Raw genomic sequence first — 23,101 nt, 5'->3', positions numbered from 1 at the left:
CTGACCCTGTGTGTAGCTCTGGAGGGACTCCAGGTCCTCAGGAGTAGGATAACAAAGCTCCAGAGAAGCAGGAGGAAGGGACAGTCCTCTAGCTCGGACTTTTTGCCAGCTGGATGATGAATAGAGGGTAGGGATCAAAGAGGAAGAAGATGTGGAAGAAGACTGGTACAAGGGGGCAAGGAGCTCTGTTGGCCCTTGAGAGAAATGAACATGACCAGCCAAAGGGAGTGATCCCCTTTCCTTCCCCTGATCATCTCAAACTTTCCTGCAGTCCCTAAAACTGCCTGTCTTGGTTTCAGCTGAGCTGGAGCTAATTTCTGGGTTATTTCTAAGTTGTTGTATTCTAAGTCAAGGATTTTTTTTTTTTTTTTTTTTTTTTTTTTTTTTTTTTTTTTGTGTCTTGTGGTCTGCCAGTGAAGAGGTACAGAAAAGAAACAATGAAGGAGCACAGCCAGGAGAGGTGACCCAAACTGGCCAAAGGAATATTCCACACCAGGGAACATTATGCCCAGCAGAAGATAAACTGGGGGATTACCTGGAAAGGGGCTGTCATTGGTCAGCAGGCAGTGAGCAATTTTATTTGGCATCAGTTAATTGTGGTTTTTTCCCTATTTATTTTCATTATTATTATTTACCATTATTATTGTATTTTGCTTTGTTTTCTGTTATTAAACTGCTCTTATCTCAACCTACAAGTTTTAGAGTTGATTCTTCTCCCCATTCCACTGCAGCTGAGGGAGAAGAGCCGGAGGCTTCGTGGTGCCCCATCATCACAATATAAGACAGACATTAAAGCTATTAGGGAGTGTCCAAGGGAAGACAATGAGGATGGGGAAGGGTCTGGAGAAGCAGCCATGTGAGGAGCAGCTGTGGGTACTCGGTGTGTTCAGCCTGGATGACACTGAGGCTACATCTTGCAGCAGGGTACAGCTGCAGATACCGATCTGTTCTCTGTGGTGAGCACTGATAGGACTTGAGGGATGGCCTGAAGCTGTGTCAGGGGAGGTTTAGGTTGGGAATCCGCAAAAGGCTCTTCACCCAGAGGGTGGTTGGCACTGCACAGTCTCCCCAGGGAAGCGGTCACAGCATGGAGGCTGACAGCGCTGAAGAGGCGTTCGGACAGGGCTCAAGGCGAAGCTGTGACTCTTAGGAACGGCGCTGCGCAGGGCCAGCAGCTGGACTCGGTGACCCTTGTGGGTCCCTCCAGCTCAGCTTATTCTGTGATTCTGTGATTTCCAGCTAGGTTCAAACCACGATACCGCCTCAAAATTCCATCGCTCCATTGCGAGCCCTCAGATGCCACCACAGCCGGGCAAGCGCCCTCAGGGCGCAGCGCGGGCCCAGGCGGCGGGGGGCGGTGCGAGCGGCGGGCGGGCCGCCATGGCGGGGCCGGGGCGGGGCGGGCGCGGGGGCTGCCGGGGCGCAGGCTGGTAGCAGCGGCGGGAGGAGGTGACGGCGGGATGGGGGAACGGGGCGGCCGGGCCGGGGGCGCGGTACCGCGGCGGGCTCGGCTCGGCTCGGCTCGGCTCGGCTCGGCTCGGCTCGGCTCGGCTCGGCTCGGCTGCGGGTGGGGAAGGGATGGCTCCCTGGAAAATGTCCGCCCCCGGCGCGGCGCGGAGCTCCGGGCGGGAAAACCCCGCTGCCACCTCTGCCTCGGCAGGAAATGCCCTGGCCCGGGCCGAGCCCCGCCGGGCACCCCCGGAGGAGCCGCGGGACGGCCGAGCCCGGGTCATGGTGAACACCCCCGGAGCACCCCCGCAGCCACACACTCGCCACACGGGCGGGGGACCGGCCTTGGAGGCCGAGGTGCCTGCCCCAGAGCCTTCCCGTGCCCGGGGCATCTCCCACCCGAGCACAGCCCAATGTCTGTGCCCGCCCCGTGGCCTGGGGAGGCTCCAGCCTTCTCTATACAGCACGAATGGGGACAAGGTGCTGGATATGGTGCTGGATATGCCTGTGAGAAACAGGAACTGGCACAGCTTGCACGGTGTTGGGTGTTGCAGTACAAGAGTGGGAACTGGGACAAGGTGATGGATATGGTGCTGGATATGGTGCTGCATGTGCCTGTGAGAAACAGGCATTGGCAAAGCTTACACAGTGTTGAGTGTTGCAGTACAACAGTGGGAACTGGGACAAGGTGATGGATATGGTGCTGGATATGGTGCTGCATGTGCCTGTGAGGAGCAGGCATTGGCAAAGCTTGGGTGTTGCAGTACAGCAGTGGGTTTTCAAAGGGGAAAAAATACTGGGGCTTTTCATGTGTTTGGGGCATTCTGAAGGCCCGTGCAAAGTGTTTGTGAAGTGGAATAAAGGGTTATTCGGGCCATTGTGTTTGATTTCATGATACATAGTATGGCACTTAGCTTGGAGTTGATTAATTTCTTAGTTTGAAAGAAGTAAGGTTTTGCCTTCGTATATTTTGTACCTTGAACAGTAACTGAAGAACCTTAGCTATGTTTTTAAATATATTTGTCATATATGATCCATGATGCAATCATTCCATGATTCCATGACTGTAGGGTACAGTTTGAAAGTATCAATGTGTGGAGTATGTAGGCTTTACTTGCTTGTATAGGTGTTTAGTCATCTTTCAGTAATCTGTCGTGATTTCTGCCTACTGGATTTTTCACAAAGCTCTGTTTTACAGGATTTACAGTATTTTCACCTTTGACTTTGGAACAGAAGTTCAGCAGAAATGTCGAGGATTGAAAAAATGAGTATCCTCGGAGTGAGGAGTTTCGGGATAGAAGATAAAGACAAACAAATTATCACTTTCTTTAATCCATTAACTATTTTGGTGGGACCAAATGGTGCAGGAAAAACGGTAAGCCTCATTTTATGTTTGGATTTGAGCTGTAAATAGCTCTGGAAGGCCATAACATGTGAATAATAATTTCTACAGAAACATATTTAATGTTATTGCAAAAGTCATGCTGTTTGCTATAAATATTGTATTGTTTAGTGTTATTAGAATCTGCTTTCATGCTTGGAATTTGCAGAATACTGGTTGATATTTTTTCATAGGAAATTGATTCAGATCCTGATTAAAACTGCTTTTGCAAAGTATCATATTTTCATGGTAGTCAAAAATTAAAATGTTATTTCTCTCTCTTTACATATCTAACTCATTTGTGTTTGGGCTGTTACTGTGGATTTGCCTGTAGTCTATCTTAGTTACTCTAAATTTGTCTTTATAACTATATACTTACTTTTGTTTTTTTAGACTATCATTGAATGTCTTAAATATATATCCACTGGTGATTTTCCTCCTGGCACCAAAGGAAAAACATTTGTTCATGATCCAAAGGTAAGTCATAGTGACTAGATGCTCAGTAAAATACTCCACTGCATGCAGGTGGTGAATAAAGCAGGGATGCTCAAGTCGTAGCCAGCCTTGAGCTGAAATGAAGAAAAGCAGAGAGCTGGGGGTGATTAGAACATGCCCCACAGCTGGAGAGACACACATTCCTTTGGCCCTTGAGAAGAATTCCCCTCAATCTGTTTTTATTTTTGCTCCTGCCAAAGATTGCCAATGAAACCGACGTCCGAGCTCAGATTCGCTTACAGTTCCGAGATGTCAACGGGGAGGTCATGGCTGTGCAGCGCTCCATGGTCTGTACCCAGAAAAGCAAGGAACCTGAGTTTAAAACACTGGAATCTGTCATTACTAAAACAAAGTAAGTTGTCAAGTGTTTCTTCTTACTTTGGCATGAAGGTAGGTTTGGATTTGGTATATTTTTATGCATCGGATAAGAGAAAATTACATAATGTAGTCTTTGACATAGCTACTAGCGCTTTTAGGTTATAAAGCTGTGTAGTTTCATTACTTTATCTGTTAAGTGATTGAAAAATCCCACATCTGATAGCTGTGGTGTTAAGAAATACTTATATCTGTTGACTTGTATTTATTTGAAAACTTTATTGGTAATAAGGGTGGTAAGGCACTAGCAGAGGTTCCCCACAGAAGCTGTGGCTGCCCCATTTCTGCAAGTGTTCAGGGCCAGGGTGGATGGGGCTTGGAGCAACCTGTGAGTAGCATCCCTGCTCATGGCAGAGGGAATGAGGTGGGTGGCATGGACATTTCCAACCCAAATAATTTCATGATTCTGTGATTTTAGAGCACAATTTGAAAGTATCATTGTGTGGAGTATGTAGGCTTTACTTCCTTTAGTACCATTTTCAGTTTCACATCGTTTCTGGCCCGTGTTTAACTCCTATCTCCACTGTTTAAGTATATTCCTTTAATTCAAGAGTTGTCCTGCCCCCTCTGGTGGTTCCTCAGAGTTCTAATATGTGAAACAGACTTCAAAAATTGGCAGTGTTAAATGCCTTTGTTGAGCATGGTAATTTTGTGCTTAAAAACTATTACTTGTTAGATTTTTTGAATGGGTATGTTAAAATGAGGTTATACCGTTAAAATGCAGTTCACTTTTTGAAGAACTTGCCAGTAACTTCTTTGGGGATTTTCTTTGTCTCCACAGGCATGGTGAGAAGGTCAGTCTGAGTTCCAAGTGTGCTGAAATAGATCGGGAGATGATCAATGCCCTTGGTGTTTCCAAAGCTGTGCTTAACAATGTCATTTTCTGCCACCAAGAAGAATCCAACTGGCCCTTAAGTGAAGGGAAGGCCCTGAAACAAAAATTTGATGAGATCTTTTCAGCAACAAGGTTTTTCCCTTTATTGTAATTAAATAAAAACTAAGTAAAAAAAGTCTTCTCGTAACATAAATGTTAATAAAAATGTCTAAGACACGGTTTCATACATCAGTATTGCTGTATTGCCCAAGCAGCTGAAATTTTGCTTTTTTTAAAGGTATATCAAAGCACTCGAAGCTCTGCGTCAGGTACGGCTGAAACAAAGCTTGAAAGTGAAAGAGTGTCAGACAGAACTGAAATATCTGAAACAGAATAAAGAGAAAGCTCAGGAAATCCAGGATCATCTCAGCAGCAGAGAAGCTCAACTGGCTGCTTCTAAGGAGAATGTAATATCAATTGAGAACCAGCTTGAGCCTCTAAAGGTAATTTCCATGAGGATTATGTTAATACTTTAATATGAAGCAATAAAAGAAGTGAAAGGTGGATGAATTTCTTGGTTAAAATCTTGCACTTTTAAATCTAATCCTCTGCTGCCCTGCAGCAGACTCAAGCATACCTCAACTCACCTGGCAGATGCTGCTCTAATCTGTAAACAGTCATTGAAGGGTTAAGAACGAATTCTTATAGAAGCATTGGGTTTTTGTCAATTTAAAATCTCTCTCAAATTTAGCTGGTATCTAAAACCATTTTAAGCTATAATTAAAACAAAAACCAAACCAAAACTTGATGTTCCCTATTTTAAAAACATATTTAAGGAAACTGGAGGTTTTGCACTTAAAATAATTGATTATGAGCTTCATGAGCTGATGAGATATTTTACTTACTACATTGTTTTGTAGAGCTCTCTGGCAGTGGTTGAGCAGAATCTCACAAAAGTAATGAGGTTGGACAATGATGTGAAGGCCCTGGAGAGCAGGAAGCGGCAGATGGAAAAAGATAATCAAGATTTGCAGCAGAAGATGGAAAAGGTTGCCTTTATGACAAAAAACTTAAATTATTTTACTTTATCAGTCTAAGAAAAACAGTTTTCCTGTTTTGCTTGCTGATGGTTTTCCCCCTGTATGTCTTATTATAGAAAATCTGCATGTGAGGTGTTAAACTCTTATTCCTTTAATTCTATTGTGGTAAAAACTATACATTTTTAACACATCAGTAATTGACTTATGAATTTGTTTGTGGTGTACAGGTTTTTCAAGGAACAGATGAACAACTAAGGGATAGATACGAGAACCACCAGAGAATAGTGAAGGAGAAGGAGAAGAGATTGTTGGACTGTAAGCGTGATTTAGACAGAGCCACTAAAGAGTGCCAGAGATTTAACAGTGAGAAATCAGAGCTGCTTATTGAACGAGGTAATTCAGGCTTCATTTACAGTCCTGTGTGTTTTATAATGTAATTAAATCTGAAATGGAACTAATGATAATTGAAGTGATCTGAACTCCTAAAATGTGTGTTAGTTCAGGTTCACCTGCACAGTGGGGTGGGAGAGTCCTGCTGGTGGACAAGTTTAGGTGTTTTTCTCATGGTGTTTCTAAAGGGCATTTTTTCTGAGCTATAATTACAACATGTAGTACATTTTGTCATATAACAGAAGAAACATGAAGCTAAACATAAAGCTAAATGCCTGGCATTGTTCATGTCTCATGTGGGGACTGGGGACAAGTCAGAGGGCTTGAATTTAATGTTCTTTCAATTGTGTATCCTTTTTTGATTTATTATGGGAATTTCAGCAAAGCTGTATTATTGAGTCACAGAATACATGCTTTCATAAAATACATTTGGGCTTTGTTTTTTATCAGAATTATATATTGATTTTAGGGGCTTACTTTTGAATTATTGATTTATTTAATTCATAAAAATTTAGTTACCTGAAATATCAATCTCCATCTATAGCTTTTTATTCTTTTTGTGTTGTTGAAAAATACTTCAAGGTTACAAAGGCTTTCAACTGGCTTTGAATCCTGAGCATGTCTTCTGCCTCAGTTTTTAACATTTATGTCACTTTTTCTTTTTGTGGAGGTCGTCTTCAACTGCAGGCAGATCGTCACCAGGAGCACATTGTGACCAGGGATTCCTTAATTCAGTCTCTGGCAGCCCAGCTGGAGTTGGATGGCTTTGAGAGAGCCCCTTTCACTGACAGGCACATTGCCAGTTTTCACAGGCTGGTGAAGGACAGGCAGGACAGAGACACAGAAGCTGCAAATCGTATGCTGGTGAGAATTTTGTTGTTTGGGTAGTGTCATTTGTATGGGCCATTGGTGCCCCTTGGTCTTTATGGTGCTGGCAGAAAGTGTTGGTGCAGGGGAGCTGAAGCTGGTTTTTTTAGAATTCTTGGTAATGTGCCATCTGCATCTTTCCATGGAAATTTTGGAATTAGCAGTGGTCACCAAGGCTATTGAACAGGCAGTTCATCAGAGAGGTTCTTCTAGCAGTCCTCATGCAGCTGCATCACTGATAAGCTCAAAAACCTGAGGAAGAATTACAGTGGGCACCTGGTTTAAAAATAACCAACTTTTTGTTGAAGTCATGTTCAAAATGGAGTTGCTGTCACAGAATGCTACTGGTATGATGCATCTGCATTTTGTTATCAGAAACATTTCAGCATAATTTTGGCCAAGTTGTAATTTTCTCAGTATTTCAATGTTTTACTGTGGTGAATATTGGCACACTAGTGTGAACAAGTATTTTAAAATATTTTCCTGTGAAAAAATAATGAATATATTATTGCTGATCTTCTTTCAGAGAGAATTTACACAGAAAGAAACAATGAAACAAAAACAGATAGATGAAATAAGAGACAAGAAAACTGGATTAGAAAGAACCATTGACCTGAAATCAGACATTCAAAATAAGAAACAAGCAGAGCTGAAGAATGTCAAATGTGAATTGCAGCAGTTGGAGGGGTTTTCTGACAGGATTAGTGAGTTGGATGAGGAGATTGGCAAGATGGTAAGTTAGTGTGTAATTGAAGAAATTATAGAAGCTTGAAGTAAAAGCTTGTGGCTTTATCATTAAAAAAATATACCAAAACCCATAACCCTCCCCCCCTTGATGTTTACTCTTTCAGATGTGTTTCTGCCCTTTTAATACCCTTTATGCTCTGTTCAGATAGTGCACCCTTTGGGGCAGGGTCTGTTCACTGCCTTGTTTTTGTCCAGTCCACACATAGAATGGCTGCTTCTGCTTGGTGAGGTGTAAACTGGGTAATAGCACAGCTGGCAATTCAGAGATTGGTTACTCTCAAATTATTGGGCCAGAAACTTTGAATTGAAAGTTCCATTCTACCTACATTTTTGGAGATAACTTGCCTGTGAGATGGACTAGTTGTTTATAAGTGTTTTATCTGATGAAGTAAGATTACAAGCATTTTATGTTCCAGCTGAACAGCTGGTTATGCCTTTGGAGCCAAATATTTTATGTTTGTTAGCAGTATATGAATTCTGCTTGACAGTGTTTTTTCTAACCTCCTCACTAGGGTAATTCCAAATTTAATATACAGTAGATACTAAAATACAGACAAATCAAACTAAGTATGAGTGAGCTTCTGGTAAAAGCATGAGCAAGTTGGGGCAGTGCTGCATTCCAGGACTGCATCCAGTGTCTTCCTGTGGCTTTTCTTGCCCCACACCAGTGACAGCCTTTGTCCTTTTGCATTTATTCTTTACAAATCTTGTGTCATTCCTGTAAGAGCTACTGATGCTGCTGCCAGGCAGCTGAAGAGGTTTCTTCTGTTTCCTTTAGCTAGAACTTTATTGATTTTTCTAATTATTGTGTCTTCTGGGCTTTTATTTTTTGTATAGGAACATGAGCTGGAGAAGGCTGAGAGGAACAGCAATATAGAAACACTGGAACAGGAAGTACAGACTCTACAAAATGAGAAAATAAATCTGGACAAAGCTCTTAGGAGGTTGGATCAAGAGATGGAGCAGCTGAATCTACACACCACAACCATTACCCAATTGGAGATGCTGAAGAAAGACAAAGTAATGTTTTTATCAATATCTCATGAGAGGACATGAAATTGATACAGTTCCTCCAACATTTGTGTATTTTTCAGTGTATTTGTATTTATCAACAATCAAATGTAGAGCTTCTGTCTGACTTGATAGAAGCTATTCGCTTAATAAATGCATTGATGGCTATAAACCTGAAAAATTATAGAAAAATTTCATTTTAAATGCTTCATTTCCTCAGGCAGAGAAGGAAGATCAGATCAGAAAAGTAAAGTCAAGACATTCTGAGGAACTAACATCACTGCTGGGATACTTTCCCAATAAAAAACAACTTGAAGACTGGCTTCATGGTAAAAATAAAAAGATTAATCAGACAAGGGATACTCTTGCTAATCTGAAGTAGGTATTCATTTAATAGATTATTTCTTCACAAGTTTTTAGTAATAATGAATTTAAATGTTGGAAAGTTTCATATGTTCAAAATACTTTTTACTTTAATTCATTAGTGTTTATTTAGGTATCTACAAAATCAGAGAAAACTGCAGAGTTCTTGTGATACAGAGCTGATAGAGTTTGTGCTAGTTAATAAAATCACAATATTTGTAGTGTGTCAAAGACAGCACTAAAAGCAGATAGCAAAATAGTGATCTGGAACATCCTTAGTTGTTTGTACTAATTCTAGCTGAATGAATGTGCCTGGGGCTGGAAATTGCTGGTCTTCTAATTTTCTGATAAGTCACAGAGTGGTTAGTGACTGTATCACAAATTCATGTGTGATTACCTGTTCTTGGTTTTATTTGATTAGATAAAACAATTAGTTAGAAAGAGTAGGAAGTTTCTCATCAGTAATCATCTAGGAAACAAAAGGAATTTAAAATTAAACACTTATGCTGTACTTAGAGGTCATGCTATAGATTGCATGAAAAATCAATAAAGAAGAACTGGTGAATAGTTCTGGAAGTCCAATTTCAGATTACCTTTCCAGGGTTTTTGGTTTTGCTTAAACAGTCTAAATCTTTGTGTTTAGGTAATAAAAGTGTTTCTGCCTTGATATTTCAGCAAGCGACTGGCATCTGTAGAGTATGATAAAACTTATGCCAGTAATGAGCTAAAGAAAAAAGAAGCCCAGTTGTCCAGTCATGAAGCAAAACTTTTTGATGTTTGTGGAAGTCAAGATTTTGATAGTGACCTGAACAAACTTCAAGATGAAATTGAAAAAAGTTCCAAACAGCGAGGTAAATTTGTGTATAGCTTGACTTTTTTCTCTGAAACACTGATTTAGCTGATTATTCACTGTTGATCCAACCTAAGTGTTCTGTTTGTTTTTCACCCAGCTGTGCTTGCTGGAGCCACTGCAGTTTATTCACAGTTCATTACCCAACTGACAGAGGAGAACCAGTCTTGTTGTCCAGTTTGCCAAAGAGTTTTTCAGACAGAGGCTGAGCTGCAGGATGTCATCAGTGATCTGCAGTCTAAACTGCGCCTGGCCCCAGACAAACTGAAGTCCACAGAGTCTGAGCTTAAAAGAAAAGAGAAAAAACGGGATGAGATGATGAGTCTTAAACCCCTGCGGTAAAGTGCTTGGGGAACCAGATTGTTACAGGCTGTTTTCTCTTCAATGTGTGGGGTTTGATTATAAAAAACTATGCAGACATCAAGGAGGCTTTATTCTAGAGCTGGTTAATGAATTTCAAAATGTCATTGTTGGGTGAAATACTTTGAGAGAATTTGAGGATGGATGAGGGTAGAGCTGTCCTTCACAAGAGGGCACTCTTGTTCAGTGCTTCTGAGCACTTGCTGTAATGAAGTTAAAAACCAGAAGAGATTTTGTCTGCTTGTTTGTGTAATCTCACCTAAAATGAGGGATGTATTACCTTGGCTGGGCATGTAATATAAGCTTAAATGTGGGCAAGGTTAAGGGGGTACTATTTTAACTAAATTTAGTCTTTCACTACTAAATCATATCACAGATTTTGTGATCTTGAATGTCTTCAATTTAGGCTGTTGTTTCTGACCAAGGAAATTTTAGGGATTTATATTTTATTTTAGGCGAACTGTAGTTGAACTCCAAGATAAGGAAATTCCAGACCTGAGGAACAAGATCCAGAATGCAAACAGAGATTTAACAGGCCTGAAGGGTGAGATAGAAGAACAGGAATCACTTCTCCAGACAGCTTTGTCTGAGGAAGAAGGTGCCAAAGCACGTTTACAGGATATAACTCTGATGGAAAGGTATCAGGTAAGCTTTGGTAACTTTTTTTTAATACATAAAATGATACTCCTTTGCATTTAAATATGTAGTTATTCAGTAATGTGACGGAACTTTGAGGTCCTTATTTTGAAATACTTCCAAAGAGAGTATAAGCTAGATGATCTTGTACTAATAAAACTTGATTTACAAAAGGTTTTTTTGAGCACCACAGTGTCCCTTGAGTTCTGATTCAATTCTGTGCTATATGAACTTAAAAAAAGAGATGTAATCCAGAACTGAGCACAACCATGAGTACACCTAAGAGTTTTTAGTCCTCATAGTCATTATAGGTCTCTGTATTCCCAGCATCTCACATGTGTTTCCTGGTTCTGTGCCATCTGAGTATATGGTAAAGGGAAAGATAAATCCTGCACTTTTTATTATCCTGGCATAGGAGACCATTTTTAGCAGTCTTCATGGCTCCATTACCAACATGAAATCTTTGCTTGACTGAGAACCTTCAGAGGAGCACTTAAGAAACCTGGGGCCAGGCAAAGGACTGAGAGTATTTCACAAGGTGGAGATGTCAGCAGCTCCAACAATTCCAGTGTTGCAGGGACAGAATTGCACATGGAACTGTCCTGAACTGGGCTGGGGATGTTAAAGGCCTGTGCATCCTTATTGGCTGATTCCATCCACAATTAGGAATTCCAGTTCCTAGCAGCTGACATAACCCTACTGCTAATGATGTGACATTGCTCTGCAAGGGAAGGAAATTGGAAACTCTTGAGTGCCTCACGCCCTGAGCTTGTTCTTATGTGCCAAAGGTGAAAAAGTACATTGTTAAAGACTAATTCAGTAGTGATGGTACTTTTCCTCATACTTTCAGACTGATATCAGGGATGTTGAACGAAAAATTGCTCAGCAAGAGGCTAAGCTGCTAGGTGTCAATTTAAGTAGGACTGTGCTTCAAGTAAGCAGAGAAAAACAAGAGAAAAAACAACTGTGGGATACAGGTAGGTCCTGCAAACCTGTTATTTCACTTTTTACTGAAAGTAATGTTCCAAAATTCTTGCCCTTAAAGTTTTAGTTTACTTATTTTATGTTCTTAAATAACTCTATTCTCCTAGTTTGTTGTTACTGGTTTTTGGAGTCATACCAGCTTCATTTAGAGAACAATTTTCATAAGGATTACAACAATGGTTTTGATAACAGGTTGACTCTGTTTTCATCTGCAGTTACCAGTAAAATTGAGTTAAATCAAAAACACAAGCAGGACCAGCAAAGCCAGATTCAGCAGCTGAAGAGTGCAGTGAATGAGCTGAAGGCAGAGAAGCTGCAGATTGTCAGCAGCATGCAGCGGCGGCGGCAGCTGGAGGAGCAGACTGTGGAGTTAACCACTGAGGTTCAGTCCTTGTGCAGAGAGATCAAGGTGAGAAATACTCTCAGCTGTCTAACCCTTAGCTTTGCTGCCCTTGAAATAAAAAATAATAATTTCATCATACTTAATATTGTCTCTAGTCCTAGACAATGGGATGGATGGATGGATTTTTAAATGTTTGTACTGTGTTGCTATTGTGTATATTTGGGAATTTACAGAATTTTTTAAATACATATTTTCATATTTCCTTTTTTTAATACACACAAAAAAGAAATAAGTAACCATATTACTTTTTTTACTGCTTGAAAAATTATTGATCTTCACCAGAATGCAAAAATAAAAACTACTTTTTCCAATTACTTTTCAGGAAGCAGAAGAACAGGTACTTCCTTTGGAAGCAAAGTTAGACAGATTGCAGCAGGAGAAGGAGGAACTAGTGAATAAAAGGACTGCAAGTAATAAAGAAACACAAGAGAAGGTTTGTTTGCTCTTGGCATAGCTCTGAGATAGGATTAGATATTATTTTTCACTGGATGGAAGCTGTGGTACAGAGTTTGCTTTTAGGAAACATCAATAACACCAGGAGATGCTTTGGATTGGTAGAGCTTTTAGGGAAGAAGAGGAACATGTCAGTCAGGACATGAACTCAATTGTAATTCACCTTTGGCAGTCTTGAAAAAAGACTTCTTGGGACATTTGGCAGTATTTGTTGGCTGATGGCATTCAAAAACCCTTCCTAAGTAGACCCAAGAGGAACAGCAAGGATGACCATCACCCATCCTTGCCAAGAGACACACTGGTTCTTCCCAGGTTAACTGGCCCTCATTTGTTTTGGGAAACATTTTCATGCTCACAGAAGTACTGGGATTGTAGATGCTGAAGATTTTATTAGAAAACTAAAGGGAGTTACCATAAGGAATTGTGGTAGTGTTATCCAGTATCTTTGATACAGAGCATATCTCTTCTTGGACAGAAGTCCATATTTCATTTGATATCTTTTCTCTGCAGATGAATAGCATAAATGAGAAAGTTAAAGATATAAACAAGTATGTGAAAGAAATTGAAAACTATATTCAACAAGGAAAAGAAGACTATAAAAAGGTAATCTAAAATCTAAATCTTTTTTTAAGTCAGTAAAAAGTTAGCATCAAAATTACTTTTGTTTTTCAATCATATGCCATTTTCTTCATATTTCTTTAGCAAAAGGAGTCTGAACTTGAAGAAGTAAATTCTCGTTTGGCTGCCTGTGAGAAACAGAAGGAAAAGATAAGTAAAGAGATGGAAATGACCCGACAAGATATTGACACTCAAAAGGTGGATATATTGTTTAAAGTATACTTGGCATAGTTGAAATAATTCCTATTTTTGGTTTGTCTGTAGTGGTGTGAAATTAGCTTCCTTTTGGTTTATTTAATCAGTTGTTAGTCAGGATAGTTGCTATACATGCATTAGGCTGAAAATAGCCTTGAGATTTGTATGTGGAAATTTAAAAACCATTTATCTCTAACTATCATCTGATGGTATTTCTAAGAGTTAAGTCTGGTGGGATAGTAGTCAGCATTTTCAGGAGTATCTTTATGTGGAGGATACATGCCTTTATAAGTACAAACTGCAGGTACCAAGAGTTGCCTGCTATTCCAGATTTATCACGTACTTGGAATTCTTGTGTGTATGTTTCAGATACTGTTTACATTCCTTATAGGAAATATGTCCTTCCCCATTCTGCCCTTTCAGTTACTGTCTACTGTTGTAGAACTCCAATAGGGGACTTGGTTAAATCCATCCTTGGTGAAAACTACTACTCCAGAAATCCATGGTTGAAACATGGATTAATATTCTTAAAAAGAATCAGTCTTGTGTTCACTTGTGACAGTAAACACTGCTAAGTGTTATTCCAGTTTGAAAGATGAAATAATACTGCTGATTTCCATTTTACTCTGTTTCTGGGACAAGGTAAGTTCTCCCTGTGATAATTTTTGTTGTTTTCAATTATTTTATGCTTGCAGCATGTTTCAGAGCTGTGCAGAACTGATACATTGTAATTGATAACCAACATACTGAAACATGATACAATTTCTTGTTTCTTTGGAGCTAGATACAGGAAAGGTGGCTGGAGGATAATCTCACTTTGAGGAAGAGGAATGAAGAGCTAAAAGAAGTTGAAGACGATATAAAAAAACTTATGAAGGAGATGGGAGAAATGAAAGTCCCCCAGATGAAAAAGTAAGCACCTTCAAAACAGAATGGTGTGCTTTGCCCAAGAATTCATGGAACATCTGAATGTTGTAGTCACTGTGTTTTAGGGTGTCTGATCCTCTTCTCACCCCATTCATGCAGGCCACTTTCTCCTTCACACCTGTGTTTGGTTCATATCCCTGTGACAGCAGTGTGAATGATTCTGTGAAATTATACAGTGCTTCTGGCTAGAAAAAGAGATATCTGCTCATACCTGTTCCAATCCAGTCCTTTTAATGATGCTTACTGAGAAATCCACATTTAAATAATTCATGCTTCTGGATGAGAGTATTTAGTTTTTATTTTCAGTCTGCTCACTTAGTTCCCAGCAGCAAATTTTGTGTTTATTTCAGTAGTTTAGTAATAATTGCCTAGATAATAAACACTTTTGAAAAGTAATTACCCCTTTGCTGATTCTTGCGTGTGGAATATTTATTTAGCATGCTAGAGCTTACCCAGTAATTCATCTTATTTTGCTCAGTACCCATCTATAAAATTAATTTTTTTTGTTTATACATGTAGCACTTTAGCATTTGAACTTGACAACTTGCTTCTCCCCCTCAGAATAGTGATTAGAATATATTCTCAACAAATTTAAAGCTATTTTTATTTCAATAAGATCTTCATTTCAGTGGGGTTAGTACTATAAATTTAACTGTTACAGACTTTATAGATATGACACAATGATCTGTTGTCCAACATAAACTCAAAATTAGAACTCTGATTAAAAAATTGAAACGCTAAGTACAAAATCCAAGTGTATCAATTCTGGTTTGCCAGTGAGAGGAAGCATTTGGAGGAGAAAATAGAATCTCTGAAGAGGAACCATCACGTGGCCCTTGGCCGGCAGCGCGGCTTTGAGGAGGAGATTGTTCGCTTCAGGAAGGAGCTCCGAGAGCCACAGTTCAGAGATGCAGAGGAGAAATACAGGGACATGATGATTGTCATGAGAACAACAGAGCTGGTCAACAAAGATCTGGACCTTTATTACAAGGCTCTTGATAAGTAAGTGTTGTCAAATGAGGGTGATTCTTAATTGTTTTCATCTTTATTGGTATTGATCACCTTGATGCAAAAATGTGGGGGTCCCAGTTGTGGGTTTCTCTGGGTCTGGATTGAAGGCACTTGAGATGGTAGCTCATGTTCAGACTCAGGTGTTGATTATTTCTTATCAGTAAAACAGTCCCACTGCTGTGAGTTTGGCAGCTTTTCATTAGAAGGCACAAAATGGCCAACAATCTCTTGTGACAAGGTCTTTTAAGATTAAACTATCCAGTTAAGAGCTGACACTTGGATTATTTTCCCTTTTAACCCAATAACTGATCCCACAGAACCTGCAATGTGGACTTTTCTGCCCAATTACAAAATGCCACCCAAACCCATGGAGAAGAAGGAAGAAGAAGCATGAAGAAGAAACCCAGGATAACACTCTGTGCCCTCCATATTGCTTCCATCCACAACATACTAAAAATCCCAAAACCTCAATTTCTCACCAAGTGATGCACCTACACTACTCTCTATAATCTATTTCACACTTTTGTGGATTCTAATCTGTCTTGAAGTCTAGGAAACTTTCTCCATGAATGAGGGTCAGAGTCAGTGCTCCCCTGGGGGTCAGGGCACCCAGAGCAGACAGAGAAACATTCCCAGTGCCCTGGGTTTCACATCAAAGCAGCTTTCAATTTCAGGCTTCTGGGGTGACTTAAAGGAAATTGATGATTCCCTGACATACATAATTTCTCTTCATATATTCTGACATTTAAATATTAAGAAAACATAAGGTATAACTTCCTAAGTAAATTAATGAAACTATACTGGAAACTGCACAGGATTGATATGATGTAGGAAATTTGTAAGTTAATGTCTATAATATACATATATTAAATGCTTTGATGGTAATAATTGGAATTTCATACAGTCATAGATGAGTCTGATATTTGTATTCCCAATTCTCTGAAAGATTTATTTGGAGTTTTGATTGTACATGTTAGGACTTATATTTGCAGTACTGCAGTAGGAGAGAGATAAGGCAAGGTGAGATTGATGTTTAAGTCCTTCATTTTTAACCTGAGCCCTTCTACTTTCATTTCTATAGCAACAGATTTTAGCATCTTCTGGTCATATCTTAACCATGAGTAAGATATGCCAGGTAAATTTCTTGTTTCCTCTGGCATTTTCTCAGGTAAATAATTGTGTTTTAAAGAATATTACAATGTAGAGGGTTTTTTTGCCCTTTTCCAGTGTGGGTGGTTTTGTGCTTATATTAAAGAAAGTAAGGTCATAAGAAACATATCTGTCATTTGATGGAAAGTGTAGCAAGTTTGTTCTTGTTTCTGTTTCCTCTGGAAGCTTGTTTGCTAGTCTTGGACTGACTGGGCAAAAAGAGCGTCTCGAAATTGGTAACCATATACAAAATAAAACATGTAGCTCCCTAAAAACCCTGTTTGTTTGGTTATAATGATGGAATAGGAGTGAACAACTTGATGGACAGTGGGAGAGGATTTTGGAATCAGTGGATACATTCCAGGAAACAGAAAACTGGTGCTCAGTGGCAGGAGGATAAATATTAGGAATGAAAGAAGAGAAAGAAAGATAAACATTTTGGCCACTGTAGGAATTCTCAATACACCCATGTCTTGAATAAAGTATGGAATTTTGGCCTTCTCTTTAAAAGGATTTGCTAGTGCTGGAAAAGGAGCACAAAAGAGTAATTACATGGTTGAGGATACAGCATAATGGTCAAGAAGAGAAACAAAATAAATGAGAACTTTCCAAGTTGAAAGGACATTCTAGAGGAACACTGTTCTAAGCTGGTTTGATAATAACATTAAATCAAGTAAACATGATATTAAAATGTAAGCTAATCCAAAATCTTTGTGAAGATCTAAGTTATGCAGAGCGTTATAAGTCTTCCCTTTCAGTTGTAATGGAAATGCACTCCAAGAATTTCCTTTTTAGAATTTTTTTGTATGGTATCAAATCATCTATTGTTTCTATTTAAGGCTAAACAGGAAAACAGTCTTGTAATTTCAAGAAAAATAGATAAGCATCACTTAGCGGTAATCGTCTGAAAAATCAGCAAGGCAAAATGCTAACTCTAATGGCCAGAGCTGTATCTGGGGCTGGGAAAACCAGCATTTGGGGTGTTCCATGCTATCAGATGATATTTATTGACTCCATTTAGAGATTTATGATAAATATTGATGAGGAATGCATTCTTGGGCCTAAGCAAATAGTTGAAAATGCTTCATTTTTACTTAACAAAACCTATCAGAGTTGATACCTCAGTATTCCCCAGAACAGGTGGAAGAGCAAAGGTAGAAAAAGCATGGGTAAAAGTCCATTTCAGAAGGATATTTTATTTCCACCATATTTTTGGAAAGAAGACATTGCCATAAAGCAAGTGAGCATTTCTTTCATTACAGAGTAGCTTTTCTGTAAAAAGACAAGTTAGAAATGCAGTGTCCTGTCCTTTTCTGAGTGTTTTATAAGATTTCATCTGTTAATAAACTAAAGTCATGCTACTGTGTTAACCATAGAGATTAAATTAAAAGTCATTAATGATATCTTGTGTTACTCTTGCTGCTGAAAAGTATTTCTTGCAATAGTGCCTGTTTGGGTAATTACAAATTATATTTTCAGTAGGAATTTTCTGCTCTGAGGTGACTTCAGGTTCTCCTTTCCTGCTGTTGTTTGCCCTGTTGGCAGACTGTGCCAGAATAACACTCCTGTTCTGGAAAGCTTAACATCAAATTCATCTTCTTGGTGTCAGCCTGAAAATAAACCTCACACATAAATCATAAATCTCTTAAAAAGTCAGGTAAAGTCATTCTCCATTGAGTGACTGCAAATATATTTGTTGTCATTACTTTCCTACTTAGAACTGAGCTGTTTGTGAGCATAGAGTTATTTACACAATGGCATGTTGTTACTCTTTAGTTACTTCTCTGTCCAAAATAAACTGGTATTTTCTGTATTTTTAGTAAAAGTATTAAGGGAATGGAAAGGGAGCTGCCACCTCCCTTAAAGTCCCTAGCAGACCATAGCAGTCCATGGTTGCATCTCTAATAGTTTACATTTTTTGCTGTTTTTTAGAGCAATAATGACATTTCACAGCATGAAAATGGAAGAAATTAACAAAATAATTCGGGACCTGTGGCGAAGCATTTACAGAGGACAAGGTATGTAATAATATTTTTTTAAGTTTTACCCAAATGTATCCATTTGATATTGGGCACTGCATAAGGAAGAGTGTTTGTTGGCAAGATGAGAAAAGCTGGTTCCATTCTAAAGGCTGTATCTGTTCTTCACCACTATAATCTTATTATTGCACATTATGTAGTAACGTGCCAGATAAATAGAGTTAATTTTCACTTCTCTTTGTTTTCCAAAGGTTAGGTTTCTTTGTCACAGGACAGTGCATGAGTTCATTCCTTCCACTTTGGAAAAGTTAATTTCCTAGATGGAGTTCTAGTTCCTAGAACTCCACTGTCAGCGGGAGTTCTGAATGGAATTTTTATTGTTACTACATATTATAACTCTCATCTCCCACTAATCCTATGATATTTTTCAAGATTTTTGATAATGTATGAGTGTCTCCTTCCCATTTTCAGATATTGAATATATAGAAATCCGCTCTGATGCAGATGAGAATGTCTCAGCCACTGACAAAAGAAGAAATTACAATTACAGGGTGGTGATGGTGAAGGGAGATACAGCCCTGGATATGAGAGGAAGGTGCAGTGCTGGGCAAAAGGTAATGGCTCTGTCTTCAGTACACAACCACAGGGATGCTGAAACCTGACTCACATCAACGCACAGGAGTCAAGTGACCAAACCACAGGCAGCTCCAGCTCTAATTTATTGTTGTGTACAACTTCCCTTCACTCTCTCTGGGTGTGTCACACACCATATGTGACTCAGCATCTGACCCCTGCTTTGGGCTGCCAAAATCCATTGTTTCAGATGGGCACTGGGCTGATGCCCTGCAGGAGTGAAGGGTTTGACTTCCTCTGTCCTCAGGTTCAAGTCCTCCCATTTTGTCTCTTTCTGGTTACCACTGAGGTTACCTCAGCTTCAGGTCTATCAACTTGCTTCCTCTTTTTTTTTTTCTTTGTGTGCTGTGGGTCTTTTTGCACCTGCATCTACTTCTAAGTTGATAGGATCTCTCTTCCTCCAAATTATGCTGCTTTCACCTGCTGCTGACTGCAGCCTTTCAGTTCATGTCACCAATATCACACCTAGCCATACTTCCAGGCATTGCATCTTCTCCTGTGCTCTCAGCTTGCAGCTCTGTGGGCTGTCCATTCCTTTTCAGTAACACACACTGGCCAAGCTGCCTGGTGACACACCAGCTGTGACAGTACCTGTGGTCAGAGTTCATCAAGTTAACCACACCACACATGCTGAGGGTTCTTTCCACCTGTCTGTTCTATTAAATGGGTCCCCTCCTGGAGTGCTTTAGGATGTTGCGTTACAGTCCTATGTAAGTGAGAGTGAAACTTGAACAAGTGTCTTAGCTGAAGTTCTGAGAATTCTTTGATGATGAAATGTGATGCCAGCACGCATGATAATTGGAAAATATTTTTGGCAGCGCAGTTTCCATTGAGTGTTCTGTAGCTTTTAGTGGTTCAGGAGATCTTGTAAAGATGATTACGCATCATTTGATGCAAAGCTAACATAGAAGGTGGCAAATCCTACTGTCTTCCATTATAGTAAGTCAGGAGTTCAGCAGCTGAGTAATATGCAGACAAATTTCCACCTGCTGCAGTGGAGTGGGCTCGAGCAGAGTGTTGGGGTAATGCAAATGGCAGTGTCGTAGCAGCTTTACCTCAGATCAGAATCCTTACTTCCACTGTCTTCTGAATTTTGAGTGCTTCTTTGTAGAGTCAATCTTTGAATTCAAACTAGAAGTTTCAATGTAGTTTTTCAGTAAGAAGTTAGTTACTGTCATTTTGTCAAGTTTGTTGCACATTGTTCTGTAGACTTCAGTCACGGTTTGTAATGGCATTAAAAACAAGTTGTTTTGTCTAGATCCTCTTCAAACAGTTGGAAGCCTGAGATTTCTGTGGTTTTTCCTTTCCCTCAGGTGCTTGCTTCTCTCATCATTCGCCTTGCCCTAGCAGAAACATTCTGTATCAACTGTGGCATTCTGGCCCTGGACGAGCCTACAACCAACCTTGACCGAGAAAACATTGAGTCCCTGGCACATGCCCTGGTAGAGTAAGTGAGCTTTTCTTATGGTGCTTTACAATGGGGATTTTTCAATACCCATTTGGCATTATATTTTAAGCTGGAATGTCTTTGTTGTGAGTAGTTTTAGATTCCATCTCTATCTGAAAAAGAAAAAGGTATTTCTTATATAATTTCTGGGGGTTTTTATGTTAAAAAGAGTGGGTAATCAGCATTAGATTACTCGGTGGTTCATATCATTCATTATCAATATTGAAATATTTTAGTGCTGTGTATTGGCAAGTTCTCTGATGCTGGCATGGGCTGTAGGGAAATGCACACTGGGTAATTTCTCTTTGTAGGATAATAAAGAGCCGCTTACACCAACGCAACTTTCAGCTGCTGGTGATTACTCACGATGAAGATTTTGTGGAACTTCTGGGCCGTTCTGAGTATGTGGAGACTTTCTACAGGATAAAGAAGAATATTGACCAGTGCTCTGAGATCATGAAATGCAGTGTCAGTTCCTTAGGCTCCTATGTTCATTAGAATGCCGAGTAATTGCATACTACAGACAGCCTTACCTGACACATTGTACACTGCCTGCCTTGATAGAGCCCAGTGTAGGTGTCTGAAAATGTAGTTCAGTATTCTACTGAAACTTTGTTACAATTTTAGCCAGAGTCTAAAACTGTGAGACTTCTCAACCTACATTTCTACATCTTTCTGTGCCTGGGCTAAGAATCACCATAATTTGAAAGAATTTAAATGAATGCCACACAGTTAAATTTTGATGTATTTTATGCTTTAAAAGTGAAAATAAAGTTGTGATGTTATTTTGCATGTTGTGTGGGACAAGTTGCACAAGTTGCAGATTCTCTGGAATAGCTGTGGCTCTGCCTGGGGAATACAGCTTGCTCTCCATCTCTGGCAAGGTCAGCAGTGATGGGTGTCACTTTGGTTCAAGGTGTGTTCATTGCTATCTCCTAATCTACCCAAAATTGACAAGCTTCAAAGAGAACTTTTACTACTTCCCCTACAAGGTAACCTAACTCTGGCTGTTCAAGGACAGAATTTACCCTTGCATCAGAATAAAGCAAAGGCCCATCTCTAACCAGATGAATGGGTGAATTCTGCTCAGGGAGTTATGTTCTGATTCTTCATGGCAGTGTTTGCAAATGGGAAAATGGAGCATAAGTGTCTCAGAGATTTAGTGTGGATGCTGAGCTTCACCTGCCCTGCTCTGAGCTCTTCCTGAAGCTCTTTTCCTTGGGGTGGCTCTTCGTGAAGCTCTTTTCCTTCACCTGCCCTGCTCTGAGCTCTTCCTGAAGCTCTTTCCTTGCAGGCTCTTTTCCCTGCAGCTTGGCAGCCCCAGGGAACCTGCTTCTCAAGGGGAGTGACAGTGGAAAGCCATGGGGGTGGCCTGCTGCAAAATGCAAAGAGCTTGATCATCAGAGTCCTGAGGCTGCACAAACTGGGCCTTGCTGCTTCCAAAGCCATGCAAGCCCTGAGGGAAGGAATTTCTGGATCCCTATTTCTTTGTAAGCAAGTCAAGGGCTACCTTGAATTCTTGGTAGGAGTCCACAGGCAGAAGCTGGACATGCAGTTCTTTAAATCCTTTCAATCAGCAGCAATGGGCTGACCCTCCTCAGCAATCAGTGTATGACCAAAGCACAATTTCAGAGGAAGAATCTTTAAACAGCCATTAAATTTAATTTCTGTAACATCAGGACATTCTCTTTGACAGATGCTTAAATGAGCCTAAGAACATTGCATGTGGTCTTCCTTCTCTTCCAGGGTGCAGGAATCCCTTTATTTTGCAGGGATAAGGAGAAGTTGACAGGGGAGGGGGTGCAAGCAGACCTGGCTGGTGTGGGCAGGGCTGAGGCTGCCTGAGCATGATGGGCCAGGGCTTTTGCCCCTGAGGATGGTGCAGCTGAGCCCCTCACAGATCACACACCTCCTGAGGAGTGTGGATATCTGCACAGAAAGGGACAGAGCCCAATATCCCCCAGCTCTGGTACTTCTCCATGGCAAAGGCTCTCAGGCTCAGCCTTGGCCAGGGTGAATGGCAGTAAGTGTCTCAAAGAGTAGTGGCAGAAACCAAGACCTTCAGCTAAGGATTTTTTTCTACCTGAATTTTCTGAAACCAGTGTCAGGGTGACCCCAGTCATTGGGAAACCACTCAAAGATAAGAAAATGAATGGGGCTTCCTAGCAATTACGATTTTACCAATTCCCCAAAAAAGCAACGAACACACAACTAGGGTGGGAGGGGGGAGGGCAGGGATAGGAAAATGCCATTAACCTGCATTATGTTTGCAGTTTTTAAATAAGAAGCTTCACTGACTCTAGTACTACTTCCGGAAGGGAAATTTTCTGAAAGATACGGTCAACAGAAAAAAAATGTGCTTTGTCTTTTCAAATTTTACTGTACAACCTGTTTATTTTAGCATGACATGTACACCCCAGCTCTGCACCGTCACCAGAAGTGACTCCCCAGACTTGGTAAATTCTGTCCTGCTATTTTTTCCAGCTTAAAGCCATGGCTCACAGTTCTTTCGTGAAGCTCTTTG

At 40.1% G+C, this 23,101-nt stretch overlaps 1 protein-coding gene across 1 annotated transcript; it reads left to right on the top strand.

The window, feature by feature from the left end:
* The first annotated feature begins 1,410 nt into the window (after positions 1-1,410).
* Positions 1,411-21,367, top strand: RAD50 (RAD50 double strand break repair protein). The gene is made up of 26 exons (XM_071443161.1): positions 1,411-1,449; positions 2,648-2,824; positions 3,224-3,307; positions 3,526-3,677; positions 4,482-4,667; positions 4,813-5,017; positions 5,435-5,563; positions 5,782-5,947; positions 6,615-6,808; positions 7,338-7,544; positions 8,396-8,578; positions 8,790-8,947; positions 9,608-9,783; positions 9,883-10,120; positions 10,598-10,787; positions 11,629-11,755; positions 11,978-12,171; positions 12,488-12,598; positions 13,129-13,221; positions 13,321-13,434; positions 14,216-14,343; positions 15,136-15,360; positions 18,451-18,536; positions 18,969-19,111; positions 20,444-20,577; positions 20,889-21,367. The coding sequence occupies exons 2-26, from the start codon at positions 2,696-2,698 to the stop codon at positions 21,073-21,075; spliced, it is 3,939 nt and encodes a 1,312-aa protein (XP_071299262.1). The 5' UTR covers positions 1,411-1,449; positions 2,648-2,695; the 3' UTR covers positions 21,076-21,367.
* Positions 21,368-23,101: the final 1,734 nt, after the last annotated feature.

The sequence above is a fragment of the Agelaius tricolor genome, unplaced genomic scaffold, assembly GCF_023055355.1.
Source record: "Agelaius tricolor isolate 1412-34295 unplaced genomic scaffold, bAgeTri1.0.p SCAF_18, whole genome shotgun sequence".
Lineage (NCBI taxonomy): Eukaryota > Metazoa > Chordata > Aves > Passeriformes > Icteridae > Agelaius > Agelaius tricolor.
The sequence above is the reverse complement of the archived record's forward strand: the minus strand, read 5'-3'. Positions and strand labels throughout refer to the sequence as shown.

Coding starts and splice junctions, on each gene's coding strand:
- RAD50 (XM_071443161.1), top strand. CDS start 2,696: ATGTCGAGGATTGAAAAAATGAGTATCCTCGGAGTGAGGAGTTTCGGG. Junction 8,579..8,789: donor AGATGCTGAAGAAAGACAAA/GTAATGTTTTTA, acceptor TCATTTCCTCAG/GCAGAGAAGGAAGATCAGAT. Junction 8,948..9,607: donor GATACTCTTGCTAATCTGAA/GTAGGTATTCAT, acceptor TTGATATTTCAG/CAAGCGACTGGCATCTGTAG.